Genomic DNA, 26,434 nt, shown 5'->3' with positions numbered 1-26,434 from the left:
TTACATTCGATTGATATACAGAATTCTTTCTACAACTAGAGAATAGCAAACTCAAGCTTTCTGTTCTCTTCACAGCAGCATAAGAAGCAATACATCTCTTCTGAATGGGTCTTAATTTCATACACTATTCCCTGCTTTCCCCTAATCTTGTTTCATAGTTCCCCAAACACATTCAACTCCTGGATTTTCTCCCACAAATTCAATATATTGCACTTTAATACACACACATATAACTCTAAGGGCCTTACATTCATAAATTGGATAGTGGCTTAAGAATATAAGCAAAGCAAGGATGAATTTTCACCTTCGTGAATAATGATGAAAAACCAACTTTAACATTTTTTATAAATATCCTGGGGGAACACATAAATAGCAAAACATGAAAATTTAAAGATTTCCTCAAGCAATTCTGGACAGGCAATTACCAACCCAAAAAATAGCAAGTTGAGAAATATCTCTAAGGGGAGTAAAAATAAGTGACTATTAGAGGATATTCAAATATTAAAGAAGATAAAACATGAAATTAAATAATTATATCTCAGAAAAACTATAAAAACACTTATTTTCTTTTAAAGATATAAAAGACAATGACAGAAGTACCCATATAGTCAAAAAAAAAAAAAAGTCTTATACTCTTTAGGACAAAAAATAAAACAAAGGATCAGAATTATCTACATCTTGGATACAAAACCTTTCCTCAAAATTAAAAAGTGAGCGCTACTTACTGGAGTAACAAGGAATGCCCATTGCAACGATGAATACAAACCTTTAAACGTGCCACTGAAGATTCCATTTGATTTGTACTCAAATTACTTTCCCAGCCCTATCCTCCCATTGTAAGTTCTACTCACCTATTTAAAAGGAGTATTCAGCATATTGTTTATACTATCACACATAGTATCTCAAAGTTCTTACATATGCTGCAAAGTTCTTACATATGCTGCATAAAATGCTCTATGAAGAAATCTAATGACTCCTCCCAGATCCAGTCAAATGCCATAACTTCCATTTATTTCTTTTCATAATACAATGAACATGAAACAAACACAAACTCCATTGGCACAAATCAGAAGCCAAAGGTAGAGAGATGAATCAGTAGTAATTCCTACAGATGTCATGTGAAGAAAGAAATAGAAAAACATCAATAACACAGAATAATGGGTAAGTACACAATGGATATTCTCCACAACTTAGAGCCCTTAACACCTCCCTAAGGAAGAAATAAAAGAGATGCAAACTCAAGAAATACAAAAGGGTGCAGAATGGAGGTAACTATCAAGTGCATAACTGGAGAAAAGCCACTAGGCTTTGCAGTTATTAAAAGACCAGAAGGAAGAAGTAACTGACAGGAAATGAAGGTAGAAAAATAGCCCTTATGGGGAAATGTAATAGTAGGAAATATAATGAAAAAGCTTGACCATTTGTGGGGCACAAGTCAATGAAGAGCTTTAGGTTCATGAGAGGTTTGAAGGGAAGACAGGGAAGATAGAAATAACCTAATTATAAATTATAAAAAAAAATTAGCAAAAAAAGTTGAGTCAGATTTGTACACTTCTCCTAAGAAGAATGGAAGACTGACTGTCTTTTACCCAAATTTCAACCCCACCTCCTCTTTTGTTTTACTTGCTGAGTAGAGATGGAAAAATCTTGGTAAGTTCAGCCCAGGGTCTGAGGGCTGGAACCCTGAGAGTGGAAATGGAACTGCAGACGAGACTGGAATATAAGTCAGGTCCACAGTATTTACTTATTACTAGATTTGGGAGAGTTACACAACACTAACAACAGCCGTTTCTGCCTCCGATCAAATGTTACCTTTTCTGTAAGCTTAGTCTTGAGCATCCCTCCCTCCAACATTTCTAACCTAACTTTCTTCTCTATCTTGAAAAGCGACAGGCCACAGCTAAATCTATCTGTATCTACATTTCATTCACAACATTGTATTTTGTCTTCATCACTTCACAGAAACATCTCCCGAAGTTACCAACAACATGCAAAGTTAAAAATCATCTAAAATTACAGCTAAACTGAAAAAAAATAGCAGTGATTTCTCTAAGACTTTGACTTGATTCCAAGTTGTTGAATACCCCCCCCCTTTTCTAGATTTCTTATGAAATAATACTTTTCTCAATTATTGGACCCATCTTAGTTTTCTACACAAGCTCTTCCTTGACCTCTATGCCCTGCCAATGTTGGTATTCTCCTAATTTTGGCCTTTGTTGGCTTTGCATTCATTCTGCTTAGTTTATTCCATGCCAATATATCTAATGGCTGGACCTCTTCAACTTGGACCTACATCTGTAACTTACTTGACAGAAGGCTGTCAACTAGACAATAATGGATCTCTTTATTATAAAGGGTCAATTTAACTGCACTACTGTTACTCAAAAGGGTCCCTCATCATCCTTCTGCAAAAGGCTGACATTCACTAGCAAATCAAGCCCTTTGTAACTTGACCTCTACCCAACATCTTCAGTGATTCATCCCCCAACTGTCTAATGTCTCAAATATGTTCACGATATAGGTTTCATGAGCTAGTTTCCTAAAACATGTAGCAATCGTGTATATACCCATACAAACTGTTCCGTTTGTCTATTGGCTCTTAGCTTCTTTAATCCCTTTCAGCTCCAAGTACCATCCCTGAACAGACAGCAATGCTTGACAGTTTAACAGTTTCTCCAAGTGAATCATGAGGGCCAAACCCTGGAAAAAGTATACTTTAATCTACTGGGACCACTACTGCAATTGCAAGATATAGCAGGTATCAGAAAAGGGCAAATTAAGCACACATCACTTTCTGAGCTTTCATCTACATCATTCCCTTACACGCAGTTTTGAGTAAGTCGTAATGAAAACATTGTTGAGTCTCCTGTTTTCAGTCACCACTCTCACTCAACGCTTGACTTTGCTGGCATGACACTGACCTTAATTCTCAACAGAGCCCAAGGCTCCCAGGACTTAGAAAACTTGGTACACTAAGCTTTCTAACAACCAGGAAGCACTGACACAAGGCTTAACAGGAAAAGCAAACAAAGGAACCACTCTTCCCATCTTATTCACCTGGTGACTTTCTAGTTATCCTTCAGGATCACTTCAAATACTGCTGATGGAAAGCACAAAGTGAGTAAGACCATCTTTATCCCCTCTCACATAGATACAATGGCTCTGTCACTGCTAGTTTACTAATCATTCTCCTCAAGTGAGGCTTTGAATCCTATAGGGGAAAACACCATGCCTTATTCACTTCCATAATACCAGATCCAACATATACTTAATGTTTACAAGTAATAAATAAGTCTGGAACTTATGAGGGAGGATCAAAGTCAGATATGTAACTTGGATCTCCACATTTAGTTAAAGCTGAAGATGAGACATGACATTGCTTCAGCAGAGGACAAGTAGAATAAAATTTGCGTAAGCAAAAAAAATTTGCATAACCAATAAACTGAAAAGAACCTGCAACACAAGAACAATGGGGAGAATAAATGATAGGATGGTAACTGACAATAGCCACAAGAAGGGAAGGCACTAAGGGAACAACAAAACAAAATCTGAAGGAATGCAGACAACAGCTTCAAACTCAAAGTCAAGTGAAACCAAACACAGAAAAGTATTCTTTAGGTCTCATTAATCGATCAGTTTAATCTTTGTGGGAATTATTTCATGTTAACAGTAAGATAAAGAGAACAAAAGGTACAGACAAGATAAAGACTCTTTCCCACTAATCTATTCAACAAATATTCATTGAGCCCTGAACACAATGAACAGAACAGCACACATATAAAGCCCACAATCCTTATCCTTAAAGAGCTTTTATTTAGCAGTAGTAAATTCCAGAAGAAAATTGGCAAAAAAAAAAAAAAAAAAACTCACAAAATACTTTTTTTGAGTCAATGAAACTCTTAACCTAGTAAAAGTCTTACTAAAAAGGTAACTGAAACACTAAATTAATGAATTAATTAAAATAAAAACTGATGATTGGTAAGATGTTCAGTGGTTATGAGTACTTGCTACCAGCTGCCCTGTTCCCGGCCATAACGGGGATGTATTCCTATCCCTCTCAACTGCAGGCTCTAATTAAATGCTTTCTACTATAAGTTGCTTTGCTGTTTTAGCACAGTGGTAGAAAAGTAACTAAGACAGACAGACAGACAGACAGACAGACAGACACGTGCACACATACATTCCTAAACAACAAAAATAAGTTATTTGGTACAAGAAACCATTAATTTTAGAAATCACTGTACCTAATATTTATATATGCCACTCAGTTTTAGAATGTAAGATTTAAAATTCTAGCGACCAAGGACATTGAACATTTCTTTAGTGCTTATGGCCACATGAGATTCCTCTGTCTAGAATTCTCTGTTTAGCTCTATACCTCATTTTTTAATTGGATAATTTGGTTTATTAGTGTCTAATTTCCTGAGTTCTTTATGTATTTTGGACATTAGCCATCTGTCAGATGTACGGTCGGTGAAAATCCCATTCTGTAGGCTGCCTCTTTGTCCTATTGACTGTGTCCTTTGCCTTAAAGAAGCTTTCCAATTTCATGAGGACCTGTTTATTAATTGTTGATCTTAGTAACTGAGCTGTCAGGTAGTTGTCTCTGTGCCAATGCATTTGACGCTATTCCCCACTTTGTCTTCTATCAGATTTAGTGTATCAGGTCTTTGACCCAATTGGACTTGAGTTTTGTGCAGTGTGATAAGACATGGATCTATTTACATTCTTCTACATGCATTCATCCAGTTAGACCAGCACCATTTGTTGAAGATATCCTCTGGAGACCTCTCCTTCTCTAAGGAGAAAAGCAGGGAGGAAGTCGGGGAAGGGAAGGGAAAGGAAAGGGAGAGACTGGGAGGAGAGAAAGGAGGGGAAGCTGTGATCCAAACATAAAGTAAGTAAATTAATTAATTAAAAAAACAAAATTCTAGTTGACTTCATTCTTGAGGTACCTAGTAGGTACCCCCTAATTATTGACTACTGTTATTTATCCATAAATGAAACACAGAGATGTTTTTCCATAAATTCAGTCATCTAAATCCAAATCAAATTAATGTTGCTAACATTCATGTGTCATTTTATTCATATTCCCTACTCTAAAAAATATAGGAGGAAAAAAAAGGATTTTCCTCCTATTCTCTTTATTTTATTTTACTGTCTTTACTGTCATACTAAAGCAGCTTAATTGCTACTTTAACAGTTTGAGGTCCTTGAATTTGGACAAACAGAGCATGTGTTACATCTTTTTATCAATATACCTTAATATAAATGAGGGAGAAAGCAACCACAAACCCTAATAACAGAACCAGCATAAGTAATGCGTACCAAGTAAGCAATTAATGACCATTACTACTAAATGACTTTCCAAATGGGGGGCAGAAACAATGCAAATTTGTTTTTCCCACACAAGAAATTCCAATCAGCTTCTCTGAATTCAGTTCATCACTTTAAGAAGATGCAGAGCACTTACTTCTAATGCTCAATTCACTAATTACTCAGGTGGTCATCAGAGCAAATGAGTGCTGACCTGGTCCTAACCCTGGCTTACTGGAATGTTTCTCTGTCTTTACATAGCTGTATTTCCATTCCAGAGACGGAGAAAGCTCTGCTGTATCAGCCACAGAAACAATAACAGACCATCAACACCTCAGTTTGGGAACAGCATTTCCGGCTACATCAAAGGTTGCAAAAGGTGCTGGCAACATCAGCTGCTTTTAAAATGGGAAAAGGAAAAAGAAACCTTGCCCTCACAGGTTGGAAGGAAACACTGTTCAAATATCAGTAATTCATATTTCAATATGCATTTTAGATTCATATTTCAATATGCATTTTAGAATATTTGATTCAACAAAACCAATTTAAATCTTTCAGGCTTAAATATCCCAGCTCTCCTGCTTATTCAGTCAAAGAGCCTTAGGTAATACTGGGTCTCAGTTTCCTCATCTATAAAGTTGAGAATAGTATTTATCTACTAGGGTGGGTAGTTCGCACACACTATCACCAAAACTTACAATCTTACCCACGGCATATTCCAAGTAGTGGTTGTTGATGGGGGCAGTTTAAATAAATGATAATCATTAGCAATATTATTATTATTGAACCTAAAAATATGGCTGGGCTGTGACATAACTTGCCGGTTGGTTCTAATTTTAATTAAGGAAATGTAGTAAAGTAAAATCTAGCACATGTGCACAAGACTGACCTATTAAAAAAACAATTCTCAACATTCCTTATCAAAAAGCAAAAATGAATGAGAAAAGCACTCCAACAAACAAGGGCAGCATTTGCACATAATCCCTTCTGGCAACAACATCGCCTATGGGTTTATGGCTGCCATCTCTCAGTGCAGAAGCAAAACAACATTTGCCCTAAAATTAGAACTCGCTTTAGTGCTGCTTATTGCTTGCTATATTACTATTTCTGGCTCCCCAGGACTGAACCATGGTTTCTTCAAAGTGTGGTATAAAGCAACCAATAACAAATTACTGCAAATATTTCTCCCCCCCAAGTCTGGAAATAATGGGGATGGATTAAGCTCCAGTGTGTACTCTTTCTAGAACTCTGAACTTAAGTCAGGCCTTTAGTCTTAGCCCTACAGATAGTGATTTCAGACAAATTACATCATCTCAAGTCTGGATTAAACAAACATATAAAATTTACTTCAAATAAACCCCCGAAGAATCAAATAGGCACATAAAATCATTTTAAAACTTAAATAGATAAAATTTATCTTCCCAGAAGTACTGTTACTCTAATCCTGAAAATGAAAACATGACTTTTGGAAATCTCATCTTCTCTCCTAACACAGCCACTCCTTTTATCTCATTTGCAAAGAAAGTTCTGAAGCATCCTCATTGGAAGTATACTTGTGAAAGAAAAATTATTCCATAATTTCCTGATAAGATCTCTCAGTTTTTATATAAATAGTATTACTAAATCACATGCTTGAAAATGAGAACATTACTCTTTAAAAATCAAATAATGTTGTGAAATTAAAGCAGAGTCAAAGAAATATTACTAATTTAAAAAACAAACAAACAGAAATATTATTTGTATTCTGAAGAAAACAAGATGGCCAAATGCCAAAGTGCAGTACCTCAATAATACCAGAGCGCCCTAGATTTTCAAATTTTGGCTTGTTCATATTCCATAAACAGTTTAGCACTGCTAGATAATAACAATCAGCACCAGAAATTAATATTTATTGAGTTATACTCAGTACTACATCTGAGAAATCAGTTCAAGCACATTACAGTAACTTACACTTCACAATAATATATAAAGTAGATAGATTCGTCATCTACATGTCCTAGATGAGAACCAGGCCATCTGCCTCTCCTGTTCTCAGTAAACACTAACCACTTATTTTACAGTGAATAAAGTTTAAAGAACTTAGGGTAGACAAACACATAAAAGTAACAAGCAATTATAACATGGAAAGGCAAACACATTATTAAAGGAAGCTAGCAGACAAGTGGCAGGCCTAAAAGAGACTACGTTAAGTCTTTGGGAAGTACTAGCTGATACTCATTCCAGATGATTGGTAATTCCCATTCAAAAGCAGAATACATTTTAAGAGTCTGTTATCTTGCCATTTTTTACCTAAGTATATGTGTATCTGCTATATATAGTTTTGTTAATTTTCTAATGAATAAAAAACTTGTCCAATCTTTTTCTTCTCATAACATTCCAAATCAAATTAGAGATCAAATCAGTTAATTTTCACCATATTTGCTAACTTAACATACTATAGGCAAAAAATGTCTCAAAGACATGTACTATGACTTTTAAGTGCTTAAAATGAGTAATTATTCTAGACTAATCTAATGTTGCTGAGCTCACTAGCTTTCTCAGAGAACCATCCAATCAGCATATCAAAGGTACCAAAAGCCAAGACTCTTACCTTAACCTCATGAGCAGGTCCTGTGTTACCCACACCCATTTGTAAACTGCCACCTCAGAATAGCCAGATGGCCCTTCTACTTTAGTTTCCTTCTAATTCACTTTCAGCCAAATACATGACTATGTGACTCTTTCTCACCAACTGAATCCTCTCAATCCCCTGCTTTTCCTATCATTGAGTTAAGGCTCCAACTAAGAAGATACAAATTAAAGGCGAAATGGCAGAGGGAAGAATAAAGGTGCAATCAGCCCTCTCACTTGTCACTCTTGTAGAGTTCATTTCAGCCCACTGGACCAGTGGCCAAGTACAGAAACTAATTCGGTGCCTTAGTAATCTGGTGAGCTGTCAAAAACTGAGATGTGTTTTGTCCCCTAAAACACAAAGGCCATATATAACTTCTTTCTACCACCTAAATGAGATGGGCTCCTACCTACGAGCCACAGCTATGAAGCTCGTTGAACATGTCATCCTGCCTTCTCTTAATGTAGTAAGCTAGCAGTCTCCTATGTACAAACAGCATATTGTATAAAGCAAGCAGGATTCCTGCTCATAACTCATTTGGCTTTCACACAAATTAACAAGACAGAGATGCAGGGAGAGGGGGAAGTGGAATCTCAAGATCAGTATCCCAAACCCTCAGAAAACAGTCTTTTAAATTTCCTGAGCACAATACACTTCACTGTAACCTAATTTACAAATACAACTGAAATTTCACAAAACATCCTTTTACTACAATGAGTGACTCTGATCACTGTCCATTTTCTTTCTTTCTATTAATATGGACATACTACAGAAATTTCAAGATACTCTAAAAAGTTGCAGACTATAGTTTGGAAAGAAAACTACCTTTCATTTTTTTCTCTCCCCCTCCCCCAACTTTTTTCTCTCATTCTCTTCTCTCTAGCCATCCACACATAGCTTTTTGAACCTAGAACAGGGTAGTTTTAGGATACAAAGTCTAGGAGGCAGAAGAGAGATCAAGAAAGACAGAAATCCTGCTGTTAATGGGGAGAGCATTTGCTCTGGTGTAAGAAAGAATACTAAATATCCATCTTCTTTCAGAGATAGTGTTATTCCGAAGGATAAAGTTTTACAGTACGGCCAGAATACAAAATAGGCAAACTAGTGGTATGGATTGGTCTGGGGTGGTAGCCAACAAATGTTGACAAGGATCTTGTCCAGGGCTGGCTCAGTGGTTAAAAGCACTGGCTGCTCTTCCAGAGGACACAGGTTTGATGCCAGCACCCACGTAGCAGCTTACAACCAGCTGTTAACTCCAGTTCCAGGGCATCTGACACCATCCTCTGGCCTCTGTTTTGGCTTCTGTAGGCACTGAGCCATGCATGTGGTGAACAGACACACATGCAGGCAAACATCCACACACTTAAAATAGAAAATTGGTGGGGAAAAGGAAAGAAAATGTGTCTAGGTTCAAAATAAAATTTTGTTTAGTAATAATTTATTTCTAATTGAGAGAGATGGGCCACCTGCAAGTATCCAAGAGACTAGTAGTCTCCAGATCAAATCTACTTTGTGACCTGGTTTCACACACACTCTCTGAAAAATGGTTTTAAAAAAATCAAAACAATATTTTGTGACATATGAATATGAAACTGAAATTTCAGCATTTACAAATAAAGTCTTATTACAATATATTTATGGTGGTTTAGTTATATAATAATTATGGCTATCTGTTTTAAAATAGGTAGAATTTAATATCTCTAAAAGACTGCTGTAAAATATTTACTATCTAATGCTTTATAAGAAATGTTTACAGACCCCTGTCCCAAAAACTTGAAAGCACTGACCATTTACTGACCATTTATTAACCTTCTGTATGTTAGATACTGGAAACTATTTAATGAATAATGGTCCTCTTACATATTATAAGAGGTGGCAGGGGCGGGCTGAGTGTTAGAGGCCAAAACACAATTGGTAGGAACTATCAGTGAGGCAATATGGCAAATGATAAAGGTGAACAGGGGTCACGGTAGAAGTAAGCATTCCTTTCATAGTTGATACTAAGTTGCTTACAGAAGTAACAACTTTATTCATTGTCAACTTTCAGGCAAATGGCTGTATTACTTACAAATATTTGGTGACTAAAATCAAAATTTTACATTTCATGTATACTTTTACATGGGAATATGAGTTTCTGTGTGTAGTCTTAGATGCTCAATAAATCTTGTGAGTTGGTCATTACAAATTCCACTTCACAAGTAAAGGAACTAAGATTAAAGAATCTCTCCAAGTTTAAAACAAACTACACATCATTGTAGTGAGAAGTCCTAACACCTATGTTCTCTCTCTGACAAATTTTTGCTATTTTTCTTATACTAATCCAAGGATAGTATAACTAATTACTGATACTAAATTTCAAGATAAGAGAAATTCTTAGTTATTTGCTCTTAAAATTGTTCTTGTAAACCAAGCAACTACATTTATGCCAGCAATATCGGTTTTTATTTCTTTAACTAGTCCTCAGAAAGTACCATGCTCCAATGATAAAAGATTCTGTCATTATAAGGGCAGGGCCAACAGCCTCTGTTCTCTAATGCGCTAAGTCGCTTTCACAATATCAATACAAGACTGTTGATTATAAAAATGTCACTTAAATCAAGGTTGATAAATATAAGTCACCAGTCTAAAGAGAACTACAGTTTCTGATATGGGAATACTCTTGGGCTCCAGTAAGAAAGCCTGTAGATAACAGATAAAACTCAGTTTCACTAGCTCCATTAGAAATGAAGTCTGCCTACCCTTCTCTAATCCTAACCTAGGCTTCACTTCTGCCTTCAAAACTGGGGTCTGCATAGGTCTTCTTAGGCCTACCATCCAGATGGAGAAAGTTACTTGACAGTTTATTAGACCCTGCCAGTATTCCAATCTTCCTACTTTAATTACCTCTATTATTTCTAGCTCTCTCAGCTAGAAATAATAAGAAATAAGAAATCTCTATTTACATTTTAACAACAAAATAAATTTAAGTAGCAATTCCCAATTCAACACCCAAGCTAGGTTTATATAATTTTAAGGAAGTAAAGACGAGAGTAAGAAAAGGTTATTACCAAATAAGATTTGTTACATAATTTTATACAGACTAAAAGGATGGACAGAGCAGCCACTACTCATTGTTCAAACCTGGGAAAAGGCCAGGCTTCATCTGGTTTCACCACTCTGCACTACTCTGAAGGAAAGCAGTTTTTCCTATGCAGCTGCTACTGAACCTCTGTCCTAGGAAGAGTTGGTCTCCTTGCACCAAGTACACCTGCCTACAACAAACAAAAGCCTATGTTCAGGCTAGACATATCTCTAAATAAAATACCTAGTTGACTATATAGTTAGTAAAGGCTGAAGCCCTGAGTAAAACTACCAGCCCAAGGTACAATTTATCTTTTCAGCATTTATATAAGATCTCCATAACCTGAAAAGATAAATTTTTAAGCAGATAAACTTCTAAGAAGATAAACTTATGAGGATGAAGACACAAAATACACTTGCATTTTTACTTCTGAATCTTCAGTCATGTCAATAAAACAGTATACCATATGTTTGGAACACTAAAGAGTTAGCAATTTTTTTTAAAAAGTGGATATTTGAAGAGAAAAATAAGAATATAAAATAGCATATGCACAAAATTCATAGACAGGAGTTTTACAAAAGCACAAAAAACTAGCCTGGATTTGATCATCTCTTTTGTAGGTTGGCCTGTTCATCGCTTAGTTTTTGGTTTTAGTAATAACAAATTGGGGGAGGGGTGATGTTAAAGGAACTGGTAATAAGAGACATTTTATATAATACAATCAGATATTGTGAAAACTCAGAAGAGGCTTTGGCCAGCCTCTCCAGCTTACACTGATGTAAGAAGCTGCTCTTTGCCCCTGTACACTCTCATCTGCAAAAGGTTCTTAACCAAATCATTTCCTCTTTAAAGCTCTTTACTTCCCAGTGTCCTTTCCATTTTATTCTAACTCCTACCCCTGTCCATTCCCAAATTTCTTCAGGCAGCCAAGTAAGTATCTATGAAATTTCTACTTGGCATCAGGAACTAGGTCATGTCATGGGGCACTGTAATGAAGGGACGGGCCACTTCTTCCTATACTCAGCTTGCACTCTAGTAATAAGACGAAAAAAAAAAAAAAAACAAGGTAAACAATTAGAAAATAGAGAACGTAATGTGTGGCATGAGGCAAATAAAGTGTTAAGCTCTCACCACCTCTTAATTTCTGACAGCACATACAGCAATGCATAATTATTTGACTTATTTCACTACATGTTTATCACAAGAGTTCCATAGGACATAATCATGTTGGTACTGTTCACTGCAGTACTTAGCATTGACCCTTGGGATGGTTTATATATGCTTGGCCCAGAGAGTGGTACTATTAAGAGGTGTGGTCTTGCTGAAGTAGGTGTGTCATTGTAGGCGTGAGCTTTAATACCCTTGTCCTAGCTCTCTGGAAGTCAGTCTTCTCCTAGTGGCTTTCAGATGCTACCTGGATGCTGCCATGCTCTAACCTTGATGATAACCTCTGAACCTGTAAGCCATCCCCAATTAAAAGTTGTCCTTATAAGAGTTGCCTTGGTCATGGTGTCTGTTCACAGCAGTAAAACCCTAAGACAACCATGTTATCCACATGTTTATCTGAACAAGTTATCAATATTATCTACTTTAATACAGGAATGAGTAAAATAAGGTCTTAATGTTGTTAAAGGTCAGAAACAAGTTGAGTGGCATACTCTTTAAGTCACAAATACACATTTAAAATACTGATGTTTGCCAGATGGCGGAGGCACATCTTTAATTCTGGCACTCGGAAGGCAAAAGCAGTTGGATCTACAGAAAGAGGGAGTTCTAGGTCAGTCAGGGCTACACAGAGAAACCCTGAGTTTAAAAAACAATAATAATAATAACAACAAATAAAATTAATTAACTAATAAAAATAAAATAAAAATAAATAGAAAAAATACCAATGTTTGGTTTGGTTTGATGATAGTCTCCTGTAGCTCAACCTAGCCTCAAACTCTTTACTGACCTTGAACTTCAGAACCTCCTGCTGAAAGTATAAGCTTAGGCCATGCCTTTTATGTGCTGCTAGGGAATTCAACCCAAGGCTCCATGCTCCTTAGGAAAGCATTTTATGACTTGAGCTACATCATAGTCTTCAAGATATTTATTTTTAAAATTCAAACAACTGGAGGACAGAGAAGACTCAATGGATAACAGCGCTAGTTCTACAAGCACACGGTCTGAATCCTACACATGCCCTGACATGGCTCCAAATGCCTACAACCCTAATACTGAGGAGGCAAAGACAGACTTAACTAGCCCTTTACAGGGTGCCATGTTCCAATAGTAAAAGATTCTGAAAATGTAAAGGCAGGGCTGACAGCTTCTGTTCTCTAGTTTAGTGAAGTGAGTCCCTTTCATGACATCAATACAAAGCTGCTAACTATAAATAAAAATGTCACCTAAATCAAGGCTTGTAAATATATGTCACCAGTATAAACAGAACCACAGTTTCTGATATGGAAAACCGATAAGGAAAATAGTCTTCATCTGAACAACTGGTTCAGTGAGAGATTAGCCAGGTCTCAAGGCAAAAAAGAAGACAGCAATAAAGGAAGAAACCCAAAGACCTGCTCTGGCCTCTACATGTGCATACACTACAACACACACACTCTCATGGGCATTCACCACACATCCAGGCGCGCACATACAAATCAATTAGTACAATAATCCTAGCACTCTGGAGGTAGAATCAGAAGGATCAAGAGTTCAAGGCCACTTTCCGCTTTGTAGTAAGTTTGAAGACAGTCTAGGCTACATGACCTTTTATCTAAAAGAAGAAAAAAAAAAAAAAAAACATACTGACCAACTAATCTTTTAAGACGTATGTAGCTGGTATCTAAAATCAGACTTAAGAAATCTTCAAAGTTGATGGGCTAGAGAGATGGGTCAGTGGCACTATCTGCTCTTCCAGCGGTCCTGAGTTCAATTCTCAGCAGCCACACAGTGGCTCACAATCATCTACAATAGGACCTGCTGCCCTCTTCTGGCATGCAAGTGTACATGCAGATAGAATACTTATATATATATAAAATAAATAAATCTTAAAAAAAAAAAAAAAGAAAAGAAAAACCTTCAAAGTTTACTTTTGCATAAAAAAGTTTTTTAAAATACCCAATATTTAAATGTAGTTGTTCAAGAAGAATATTTTAAATTCCATCAGATAAGATATTCACCTTAATGTTTTGTTTTTACTTTTGTTTTCCTGAGACAGGGTTTGGCTGTTTAGCTCAAGCTGGCCTGCTACTATGTAGCCCTGGCTAACTTCAAAATCACTGCAATCTCCCCTGCCTCAATCCATGCTAAAACAGTGAACTTTAAAGAAATACTCGTTTAAAACAAAACAAAACAAAACCAAAAAAAAAAAAAAAAGCAAAACTCTATCTGAAGATCCTAGGGGATCCTAGCACCTCTCTGACATTCTATATTTATATTTTCTTTGGCTATATTATTGTTATAATATTGTTTTGCTGTAATTGCTCAGTAATTTGACTAAAAATTTAAAAATATCTCCCAAGAACTGAACCTATATTAAATGTCTTATATACTATGTCCTTCTAAATTAGACTCAAAGATTACTAACAGATGCACAGTGTTATTCTGGAGCAGCTACTATGCTATTTAGTGTATCTCATTTAATACAACTTGGCTTATACACATTAAAATGTAACCTCAGAGTTTTAGAAACCCTCCAAGCTCTCATAACTCACCCACTCCCAGTCATCTTGAAATGCCTTAGATTACAAGTTTGATGTAACACCTATTCTCAGAAAGATGTGAACAAATGTTTTTTTTCCAAATAATGGAATTCTAGAGTTGGGGCAGGGTCTTACTCTAAAGCCTAGGCTGGCCCAGAACTCACTAAGAAGCCTACACTGTCCTTGAAATTATGACAATCCTCCTATCTCAGCCTTACAAATGCTGAGATTACATGAGTAAACCACCACACTTGCAATATCATTTCTATCAAATATAAATTTTAAAATCAGTAACTCTAAGAATGAAGGTTATAATTTTTTAAAGCTCCAAGTTTTGTAACAGGCATATTTTATTACAATATATAAAGAGTTGACATGTTCTAAACAATCTGTCCCCACATGTGCAGCCAGTCCTTCTGGGGTCTGTCTTCCTGTTTTACATGTGCTTGTTTCAGCAACATTGGAAAATAAAAGTCAGACCCAGTAATAGTGTAAACAAAGAAAAACTGTTTTTATCTTGTCTAAAAGAATGGCCTGCCAGGCAGTGGTGGTGCACGCCTTTAATCCCAGCACTTGGGAGGCAGAGGCAGGTGGATTTCTGAGTTCGAGGCCAGCCTGATCTACAGAGTGAGTTCCAGGACAGCCAGGGCTACACAGAGAAACCCTGTCTGGAAAAACAAAAACAAACAAACACACAAAAAAAGAATGGCCTGTGGAACAGGTAGACTTCAAGCATGAATAGCACCAACTTCAGCAAAGACCTCAGTGTACTTGTGTAGAGCAGTATTATTCTGAGGAACAACGCCTCACATAAATTAAAAACGGAAAGATTAAGATCGCCAAGAAGAGTTAAAAGTGTAGCTACTAGAAGGTAACTATCCTCTAAACACAAACATGCAGAGCCCTTAATACTCAGAATCATTACTGACAACACAATGGCTATCTATTCATTGGTATCTTCTCTTGTAAAATTTCATGACATTTTTTTTCATGGGTTTTAGTGCGGTTTTATTTTTCTAAATTCACATGTGTACTTTCATTCATGTTTACCATGGAAAACCATAGCCACCTAGACATTTATTTAGGTATAAAAAGTTTCTAATTCCTTCTGGCCTGTTAGTTCCTTACTACTTGTATTAGCAATGCTATCATCTACCTTAATCTGCACATTGCTTTTCTGTCCTGTACTCCAAATATATGGATTCGGGACATCCATCAGGATCTTTATCATCCCCTCCAACGTCACCTCTGTTTCTGTTCTTCCATCTGAATGTATGCCCTCAGCTGAGACTGCTTATCTCTTTAAGCAAAGCCTAAGAGTTCCTGAGGACACCAATATTTCCTTTGGATTAGGTCTCTCCCAACTCACTTTCCAATCTTTCTCAAGTTTATGTTCAAGTATCACCTGTCATTCCGATGCTCCTTCTTGGCTTTTCCTTCACATCCCATAAACATCCTTTTAAATTTCCTGTCAAGATCTTGTATTCCCAGTATCTACTTCTGCTAGTAGTATTTCCTGAGTGAAAAATTCTAAACATCCCCAAAATACAAGAAAGTGCTAAAACAGAATGAAACTGTAATTTAAACAACTGGACCAGAAGAAAAAAGGAGTCCAAAGAGTCAGGTCCAAGTTCTCTCCTAAGACAGCCTGCTCTATATTCCACACACTGGCACATACTATTAGAGATTAACATTAAAGCCATTTTGGTACATTTTTTTTCAATCTCATTCAAACAGTAGAGAGCAGAGGGAATAAGGGAACTGCAGAACTTAGATAGGTGTTTTTGACAATTACAGTCCATTAGTTAGCCATTGACTCAATGGACCACACTCAACTTTTTTTACATCTTACTTTGTTTTATGTTTACGGGTGTTTGGTCTACATTTAAGGCTGGGTATCACTTGCATGCCTGCCACTCACAGAAGCTAGAAGAGAGTGTCAGATCTCCTGGGACTGGTGTTACAGAGAGTTGTGAGGTACCATGTGAGTGCTGGGAACTAAACTCAAGTCCTCTGGAAGATCGACCGGCCAGTGTTCTTAACTGCTGAGACATTGCTGTAGCCCTAATACTCATCATATATAAATGAAACAGAATGTAGCAATAAATCAAAGTGTCCCTCTTGTATACCGTAAGAGTAAATAATTCATGATGCTTTAGTCTGACATACACACAGACACTATCACATGGGGACTAAGTCATGATACAATATATAATTCTCACTGTGGATTATAGTTTAAAAATTAGGAACATCACTGAACTTGAAGATATGGAAGAATCTATAAATCTACACAATTCAAATTCTAACAAAATGTTAATCTAAGGATTAGAGACAAAGCATTTTTAAAAAGCGAACAGAACTTAAGGATATCGAAACAACCACTAGTAAACTGTATTTTCTTAATAGTATGTCCCTATTGTGATCAAATCCTGAGAAATCAGATAGCTTTTAGAGATCACCTAACCCAAGTTCATTACTTAATAACATAAAAGGAAATCTATGCACAAACACGCAAAACAGTTCCACTTCATTCACTAAATAAGTACTTTCTGAGTAGCTACTGTATTCCAGGGTGTACACACAGTGGTTAAAGGGAAACTCTTCAAAAATAAAAACAAGGTAAGCATTTGTACTTGGCCAGTGAACATTTACAGCAATTACCGAAACTAAGGTCACTCCGAAAGTGTTAAAGAACAAGAGCTACTACACCTCAGTAGTGGTTGGGTGGCAGAGCAGATATTTCTGAGGATAACACTTCTGAATCTTAAAAAAACAGTAGTTGACCAGATAAAGTAGGAAGAAACAACACACATAAATGCACAAGGCATACAATAAAAGGTTACTGCATTTTCAGTTTGTAAGACTAGAGCACAGAACTTATGAGGCGGAGGAGTGGCAACATTGTTGGAGTGTTTGCCAGGTGTGGTGGCAAAGGAAGGTGGTCCTCTGAGTTCAAAGTTCAAGGCCAGCCCAGTCTACACAGAATTCTAGGCCTGTCAAAGCTGCACAGGGAAACTTGTCTCAAAACAAACAACCAACAACAAAAACCTACACTAGCACTCATGTGCCACCTCATTCAAACCATTTTCTAAAGTGTACACCATTTATATCCCTATTTTGTAGAGGCACAAGAAAATGAACTAAGTTTGACAAAGATGTGAGGGTGATTTAAACCAAGTTGAGTTGAGTATGGAATGCAGAGTCCTAACCACTGTACCAAGTTAAGTTGAGTATGGAATGCAGAGTCCTAACCACTGTACCAAGTTGAGTTGAGTATGGAATGCAGAGTCCTAACCACTGTACCAAGTTGAGTATGGAATGCAGAGTCCTAACCACTGTACCAAGAGACTGGAAAAAGCAAGACCCAAATGATGGAGGACCTAGTATGTCACTATACTAAAGGTGATTCTGTCAGTGAAAGACTGTAAGCAAAATTGAGTGATTAATTGACTGATTTTTTTTTTAAAAGACAGGTTTTCACTATGTAAACCAAGCCAGACTGGAACTTGCTGAGATCTTCCTGCTTCTGCCTACCATGTGCTGGGACTACTGGCATGTACCATCATATCCAGCCTCCGATTTCTTTTGTAAGTAGAATAGGTTGGGGGGGGGGGGGTATAGCTTTGGGAGGAAAGTAATAGCTTGGGGGCAGAAAAATAAAACCAAAAGCTCCCTAGGTATGGACTGCTCTGGCACTTGGAGCCCAGGCTAGTCATCACGGCCACAGTTTTGTTCACTCTGCATAAAAATCTCCCAATATTTTTTCTGAGCGCATCATTCTAACAGTTCAAAAATTTCAGCTTCAGAGAACTATATAATTCTCCAAGTCCCTTTACTAAACAAGGCCTAACCACTAGATGCACTGGGTATACATGACAGTGACTGAGACATCCGGTCAAGAATGACAGAATGCCAACTGCTATCTACAATAGTTTTCTTGTCTTCTTCCTTTATACTCCATTCCTGGAACTTTCATCTTCAATAGTCAATTTTAAATCAATGTTCTGTCTAGACATGACTGTTACAACCTAACAGAATTAAATCTACAACAGAGGAACTCTAATGTGGGCCCATCAGTGGCAATAAATCCACTCACAGGTCTGGTCAAATTTTGGCTTAAACAGACATGAATGGAGGGCAATAAAAGATTTTTAAAAGGCAGCAAAGAGTTAGAAAAACCTTGAATATGAAAAAGAAAATAGGAACAATTTGAAGTTCAAACCAGAGATGCACACTACTCAAGTATGTGTGATAGTCCAAAACCCAGCAAATGAAAGAACAGCGGGAAAGACTATGAAGGGGCTAGAGAGATGCCTTAGCATCAGAACACTGGCTGCTCTTTCGGAGAACCAGTGTTCTGTTCCTAGCACCCATGTAAGGCCAACAGCTTGTCTATAACTCCAACTCATGTACACAGTCACATGCAGACACACACACATCAACATATAATTAAAATAATAAAAATAAATTTAAAATAAAGACTATCTGATCTCAAATATCCTAGATTCTCTTGAATAATATAGTACCACATATTTTAAGAGATTCACTGTAATTCTCATCTTGCCTGACTAGGTTAAGTTTTTAAAACCCAGAGTTCAAAACATGGTAAGCATCTATTAATTACAATCAAGATTTAAACTTAAAAAGTACAAAGTCTTTAAGGGACTGTAGAATATTACTTGATGTGTTTTAAATGAGCGTAATAATAACCAAAAGCCAGCTAATTATTCTCAAGAAAATTATGCAATCAAGAAATCACTTTAAAAGTTTTTAAAGTTAAATAAACAAAAGAAATATCCCTTTTAAAATAATGAACTTATCTAACCCTAACACTTATACCTTGGAATTATTCAGGAAAAGCATTCATTCTTATCTATATGATACAAAACTTTTTAGACACCATGTTTAGCACCCACTGTCCACAGCCATGCAGTTCCAGAATTTCAATAAGAAGAAAAGGAACAGTCCTAGAAGGTGAGAATACCAGACCAAAACCAAATTTGGCTTAACATGATACCCTGGCCAACTATCCATCATGTCCATGAACAAGGGTCTTCAGGAACAGTCAGAATAAGTCATTAAAGACTTCACTCATAACTCGCAGCAAAATACTATAAATGACATATCAGGATGAAATAATGTATGTGTGAGAACTTATTTTCTGAATTCAATCACATTCTAAATGTAAATGATAATGAAAACTTACCACAGAGTCACTTGGAGTTCACCAATATCCTACACATATCAAACTTAGATAACTGACTTTGATGGGAGGGAGCCCATAGCTCTTTCACTAACATATCAATGCTTTTAAAGCTTTAGAATTTAAAAATTGGTTTCTCAATCTGAGCACTGCTCACTATTCGAGACAGATAATTCTTTGTTGTTGTAGCTGTCCTGTGCAGTGGAAAAAGTTTAGCAACATCTCTGTCTTCCACCCACTAGGTGCCAATTAAGCATCCCCTCCCCAGTTTTGACAAATAAAAAATTTCTCCAGATGTCTCTCCTGAGGAAGAGAGACAAAAATCACTCCAGCATGAGAACACTAGCTCAGCTCCTAAACAGGAAAATTTCAAAGTGGAATGTGAGAAAGGGAGAATTTGTTTTGGTTTTTCATCTAGTCTGTACGTTTCAGCATATTATACTGGGATTTAACAGCATACATGTAAGAGATTTCTACCTTTAAGAAACAAAGCACTGGGCTGCAGAAGCCATTTGGCACTGGGCTACAGAAGCGGTATTTGCTGCTCTTCCAAAGGACCAGAGTTCAGTTCCCAGCACCTACATTAGACAGTTCATAACTAACTCCAGAGGATCTAACACCTCTGGCATGCACATGCCCACCCACAAGCAGACACACACCTACACATAATTAAGACTAGTAAAAATAAGTCTCTTCTTTACAAAAAGGAAAAGAAAGGAGACAAAAGAAAAAGCATCACTATCTATGACTTGCTAGCCAACATTCAGAAGTCCTAGAAGACTGTACTATCAGCTCCCCCTCCAACTACACAGTGATGCCTAGCTATCAACTACTGTATTTCTGCTACTTTCATGAAAAACCATACTGTTACCAGTTCACACACAACCCTAAAGAATCTTCAACTTCACAGCCACTCAAATACCACAGGAGCTTTAGCAGCCTAGGTAGGATAAACCTCATTATTGGGCAATGTTAAATTCATCCTCACATTTTTACAAATTGTAAGAAAACACGCAAATTAGCCATGATGCTTCAAATAGTAAAAAGCAGATTTGTGTTTTGAAACAGACTCTGAAGAAGGATAAAGAGGAATAAAAATTAAAAATCATAGGGAATCTGAAGGCATTCCAGGATGAGGGCAAAACTTAAAATGTTTCTCCTGGAATGAGAGCAAGGAGGAAATTATACACTTGGCCATATCCTACAGGAATAGTCTGCATAATCAGTCTCCATAGCACATACCATGGGATGGAAGCTGAAAAAAACCAAAGTCTAAAAAACATTTAAAAACCAGCAACCATGTATCCTTCCTGAACACCTAGAATAAACACATTCCTTACTACTACTGTTTCCCATTTGATTTTTTTAAGTCAGATACCCAGAAACAAACTGGTAATTTAGTAAATTACTTAATTCTAATAAAAATAGCCACCCTCTGCTTCTAGTGCCAGATTACACATTACACAGAAAAATCAATTAGAAGACACCACAGACACACACACACACACACACACAAAGAGAGAGAGTAAGAGAGAGAGAGAGACCTTTTAAAAGTGCATTTGATTCCTGATAAAGTCCTTTTAAAAAAATAGACATTTTAAACACAAAAACACTTTCATGTATCAATACAGATTAAAGCTTTTCAAGTTATTTCAATAGATTATTTATATATTCTATAACAGCAGAACTTCTCAACCTCAAAATTTTTGCTATTAACCTGGGAGCCCAGTGAAAATAATTGTAAAGGGAACTACTGCTCAGCTCTTTTTACTCCCAAGCCAAGCAGAAGGTAAGATCTGTAGTGTCAGCTTGCTTTTCCAGGAGTGATACCTTGGGGCTGCTCAAGAATACCCTCCCTCATCAGTCACTGAGGCTCAGGTGGGTTTGAGAAAGAACGATGTCTACAGTCCTTGGTCAGTGGCCACGATGCCCCTCCTCCTCACGGGCAGATCAGAAAAAAAGGCGACCTGAGCAGGAGTTTACCAGCTAGATATATAGATAGGGTCGGGGGAGGGGGGGGGAGCACTGTGTGTGTGGAAAACTACATGGTTAAGTCGGTTCAGAAAAGCAAGATGTTTAACATTATCAAAGCTTCCATTCATTTCAGACACCATTGTTTAGCTTGCTCTCTAAACCAGCACAAAAAGAACTGTCCGCCTGCCTTAAGCATGTTCCTTCTTCCATTTAAACAGACATGATTCTTTTGGTTAATCTCTGGCAATGATCGCCATTTCACAACACATTCAGCCCACCCGGAACTGATCAATACCACTACAGACATAAGACTAGACTTTATCCATTTATTAACCACAAGGAAATGTACCATTCAGCAAAATTCTATACATTACAAAAGATTCTATTAAAAGGGGGGTGGGGTAGGGAAGATGGACACACACACACACACACACCAGAGAGGTACACAAAGAAAAGACTACCACCTTCTAATTTCCCTGAGACATACAAGGGAACGGCACAGCCATGAAACCTGTCAATTTGTCCCCCACCCCTCTTCCTTGCCACAACCTAGGAAGTATACACTAAATTTTTATAATGAATGCATTCACTGTGACTTTTAAACTGTTTCATCCCTCGAACTAACTCTCCTGTTAAGGCATTTGCACACCTTTCAGCTAGATGTATGCATTTCCAGAATTTCAAGTACAAAAGCCTAGTTTTTCCAACCACTGGTTGCAACCATACAATATCTTCACATAATCAAATTTTCGGATATTAAAATGGCCAGAGTATGCTCCTAACCTTGAGCTAAAATACATCTCGCAAGAATAGCGTATTAAACATGAGCACAATTTCACATGCCCTTTTCCAAACTGAAAACAATGTGTCGGTACAAAGCGTTTAAAAGAAGTATTCCGTAGGTAAGCAGAATCTACGCCTGAAAAGAGCACACAAATGGTGGGTGAAAGCCAGCACACACCAACACACAGCAGCATACCTCTCCTGCACTGTGTTATGGTTAATACTCAGCAACTATTACTATTTTTAACACTACTGGACAATGAAGTTGGAGAAGACGTGAGACGAGACCTAGATTAAATCGCTGATAGGATGCATTGTTTCTCACAGTCAAAATTAAACACCAGCTCACTTGATCTATGTCTCGATATTCACCGGTGAAGCACTAATTAGATGACGACCAAAACCGGTCCTTGTTTTGGAACAGCTTAGGCTAAACGACATTTCGGAATACCTCCTTCTGGGTCTCAAACCTTTACATAAATTTTCACTTGTGGTATTTGCGGCTTAACAGCAACCCAACCAGCGCTGTCATCGAGTGTTAAAGCCACAAACCATGACTTTCTCACTTGCACGACAACAGAGCACTCAATCTATCAGTTTGCCAAACCAACCCAAAACAAGTGGAATTCAGGGAGATTTCCAGATTTGTCAGGGCTGCGGGGGTCAGGCGCGGGAAAAGCCTCGGCCCGAGAACTGCCCAGCCGACGGCAACCGGCCACAGCCCCGCCGCGCCGGCTCCTCCACCTACCTGAAGAGCAAGAGATAAGAAAGACGGCGAACGCCAACTTTGCAGCAGCTCCCATTTTCCCGAGGCGCCGGAGAAGCCGTAGAAGTTCTCGCTAGATATCCAGTTCCCTGGGTCTTCCTCGGAGACAAACCTCCTGGTGTAAAATCAACCGTCATAAAACATATTCGGAAGCCCCGAGGCGGGGGGGAGGGGGGAGCAAAAAACGTTCACAGGGTTGAAAAAAGGGGGAAAAAAAAAAAACGGCACAACAATTTTAAAAAAATGTACCACGGGGGAAAAACCGCCACATACACGCACAACACACAAAACCAAACAACGAAAAGCCAACAACAACAAAAGCGGGTTGGAATCACTGTCAAAATCACTGTCAGCTCCGCTCGCCTCTCGCGTCTCAGCGAACAAAACGCCTGGCTGAGGCGACGAGGCGGCGGCGGCGGCGCCCGCAGCCGCCCGGACGGTCCGGGAGCCGAGCTGTTCCGACGTCCGGACCGACCTTCAACCCGGACACCCAAAGTCCGCGGACTACGGTAGCCGAGCTCGCGGCGGTGGCGGTGCGAGGCGGCGGCGGGAGACAGCGAAGGGAGACGGCGGCGCAGGCGGCGGCCAAGTTCTGGTCCAGGCTGTGGCTCCGGCTCCGGCTCCCGGCTCCCGGCTCGGCCGCGTTTTCGGTCTCCTGGCCTCCGCCGGCCCCGCCCCCTACACTTCCGGTTCCGGCCCGAAGCTGGAAGCCAGGCGCGGTGGAGAAACGCTCCGCGGCGGCGGTGGCGGCGGCGGCGGGAGCGGCGGCAGGGCGCAGCGCGCGTGCCGGGCGGCGAGCGCGAGGAGATTGCCCGGGAGGCGGGGCGAGCCGGAGGGGCGGGGCCGGAGCTGGAGCGCGCTCCGCGAGGCCTGCGGGACCCGAGACCGGGCTGACGGGACGGCGGGCCCTGCGGGTGCCTGCCGCGACCACGAGTCGCCCGGCGTGCCCAGTGCGGTGCCCGCCCGGGCGCGAGAGCCGCGGCGCCCGAGCGGGATGGGCGATGCCGAGGCCGACTGCGGCGCCCGGTCTTTCCTCTGGGGGACGCCGAGGCCGCGCCGAGCTGCTCCGAGTGGGCGGGAGCCGCACCCGCTGCTGCCCGAGCGAGCTCGGTGCTCGCGAGCCGGCCGCGCCTCCGCCGCGGAGGCCTCCCATCGTTTGTCTTTGGGCTTAAAAATAAAGGCAGGAAGGGCTGTCCGCCAGGTCAGGACACCCTCGCCAGTTAGCACGATGTGTGGTTCGGCTCCTTTCCACCATACCTTGTATACACAAAGCCTTGTGTCGCAAACAGGTTTGCTCCTAGTTGGCATGAAAGTCTGTATTAGGCTTGAAGTGAAAACCGCAGATTTCAATGTATTGGACGGTCAGAGACGTGGGCTTTATCAATTCTTAGCCTCTTAGAAGACCTGTTTTTACCCCGTAAGCCATGTTGAACTGTTTAGGGTGTTCAGTTAAGTACCGAAACAAATACAAAATGTAAAAATGTGAACCCTACCTCCAGAAGCTCGGCTATTTGGGATATTAGAAGTTAGCTATAGCGTGCAAAGAATGATTGTTAGAGTCAATACGTCTGCCATTTACCACAATTCAGTATAATAAAGGGGGAAATCTTGTCCTTTTTTTCCACTTTATTCCAGCACTCTGAAGGTTTTGACAGGAATCCTTCCTCAGTAGATATGTAAATACCTAGAGGTTTGCCTTCTTTGCTTAATACAATAACCTCTGTGTACTATACAGTGTTTGGAGATTTTTCTTTTTTAATAAAAAAAGGAAACAACTGTGGGATGGGTAATTAATGTTTTAGTGTGCCCTGATACCCACATTTTTCCACAAACTCACTTGTATTTATGTTTTCTTTTTCTCTTCCTATAAACTGCTCTATATTTCTGTCTATTAAGTACATCCTATAATTATCTGCCTGTTTCTACTACTTGTCAGGGTTAATAATCATTGTGGCTCTTTAAACTCTCTCCAAGATTTCCAGTTCTCAAGCCCTGCTCAGAATTTGATGGTATTATGCAACAAAATCCCAAGCTGGTCCTCAAGATGCCTCAGTAATCAAATGTACTTCTGCAAACATTTTAAGCTGGACAGAAACTAAGAGTTGCCACTAACAGTCCTAAAATAGAAGAGTAGTGTTTACTTTAGAACCAACTGCCCTCCTTTCTCCCAGGGATTTGATGGATCAGGCCCTACTGTTGTCTTGTCACTACATTGTCTCGATGTTTCTTCATTGCTAAAAACAGAGCAAGTGAGATAACAAGAGCTGCACATATAGTCTTCTCTTGCCTCCTAATTTGCCATATGAGTGAACATAAAATTATTTTCTATAGTAATAATTTCCAGAAAATTCTGAATTAGAGTGTTTTTACAAACAATGAATTGAAGTAAACCCATGGGAGAGTTAGTGACATCCAGTAACAAAAGCTATACATTCTGTTCTTCAGTGTGCTTCAGAGAGGTGCCAGGGTGAGTGAGGTCTTGTGGCGATTAAGGTAGCTTTGAACTCCCTAGATAGCCTAAGATGACCTTGAACTTCTGAACCTCCTGCCTCTACTTTGCAGTTGCTGCACTATGGAGCAATTATGGACATGCACTATGGAGTTGCATTTATGTGGTCCTGGGGATCCAACCTAGAACCTCCTGCATGCTTAGCAAGCAAATGAGCTCCATCCAGAGCCCAGAATGTGCTTTAAAAAAAAAAAAAAATCCAGAAATAGTGGCTTAAAAAGATAGTGTTCTCAATCCCCACTACAGTTCCAAAGCTCACATTGAAAATAGAAATAGCTGAAATTATTAAATCTGCCCTTTTTCCTCCATATTACTTATTTTTGACAAAATTTTGCAAATACTATGTATTTTGGTCATAGCCACCCCTAATGCTCCCCTCTCAGTACTCCTAGAGCCCCTTAGTAAACACCTCTCCCACATTCATGCCTTCTTTTTTTTTTTTTTTTTTTTTTTTTTTTTTTTTTTTTTTTTTTTTTAACATAGCCCAACTGAGTCCAGGTAGTGCTGCCTGCATAAGCATGGGTG

General features: G+C 38.7%; 1 protein-coding gene across 2 annotated transcripts in view; it reads right to left on the bottom strand.

Annotated features, from left to right (window-relative positions):
* Acvr2a (activin A receptor type 2A) overlaps positions 1-24,013 on the bottom strand; it is an 81,204-nt gene extending 57,191 nt beyond the window's left edge. The window contains exons 1-2 of one of the 2 annotated variants that reach the window (XM_034494417.2): positions 23,876-24,013; positions 23,383-23,515 (exon numbers count right to left, since the gene is read on the bottom strand). In XM_034494417.2, the coding sequence (XP_034350308.1) occupies positions 23,383-23,437 (55 nt within the window). In that variant the 5' untranslated portion in view covers positions 23,438-23,515; positions 23,876-24,013. Of the gene's footprint in view, positions 1-23,382; positions 23,593-23,875 lie in introns of those variants that run through there. The other variant, XM_076928721.1, reaches the window with a different exon arrangement.
* Between the last annotated feature and the right edge of the window lie 2,421 nt (positions 24,014-26,434).

The sequence above is a fragment of the Arvicanthis niloticus genome, chromosome 2 (assembly GCF_011762505.2).
Source record: "Arvicanthis niloticus isolate mArvNil1 chromosome 2, mArvNil1.pat.X, whole genome shotgun sequence".
NCBI classification, from domain to species: Eukaryota; Metazoa; Chordata; class Mammalia; order Rodentia; family Muridae; genus Arvicanthis; species Arvicanthis niloticus.
This window is presented reverse-complemented; position numbering and strand designations above follow the sequence as displayed.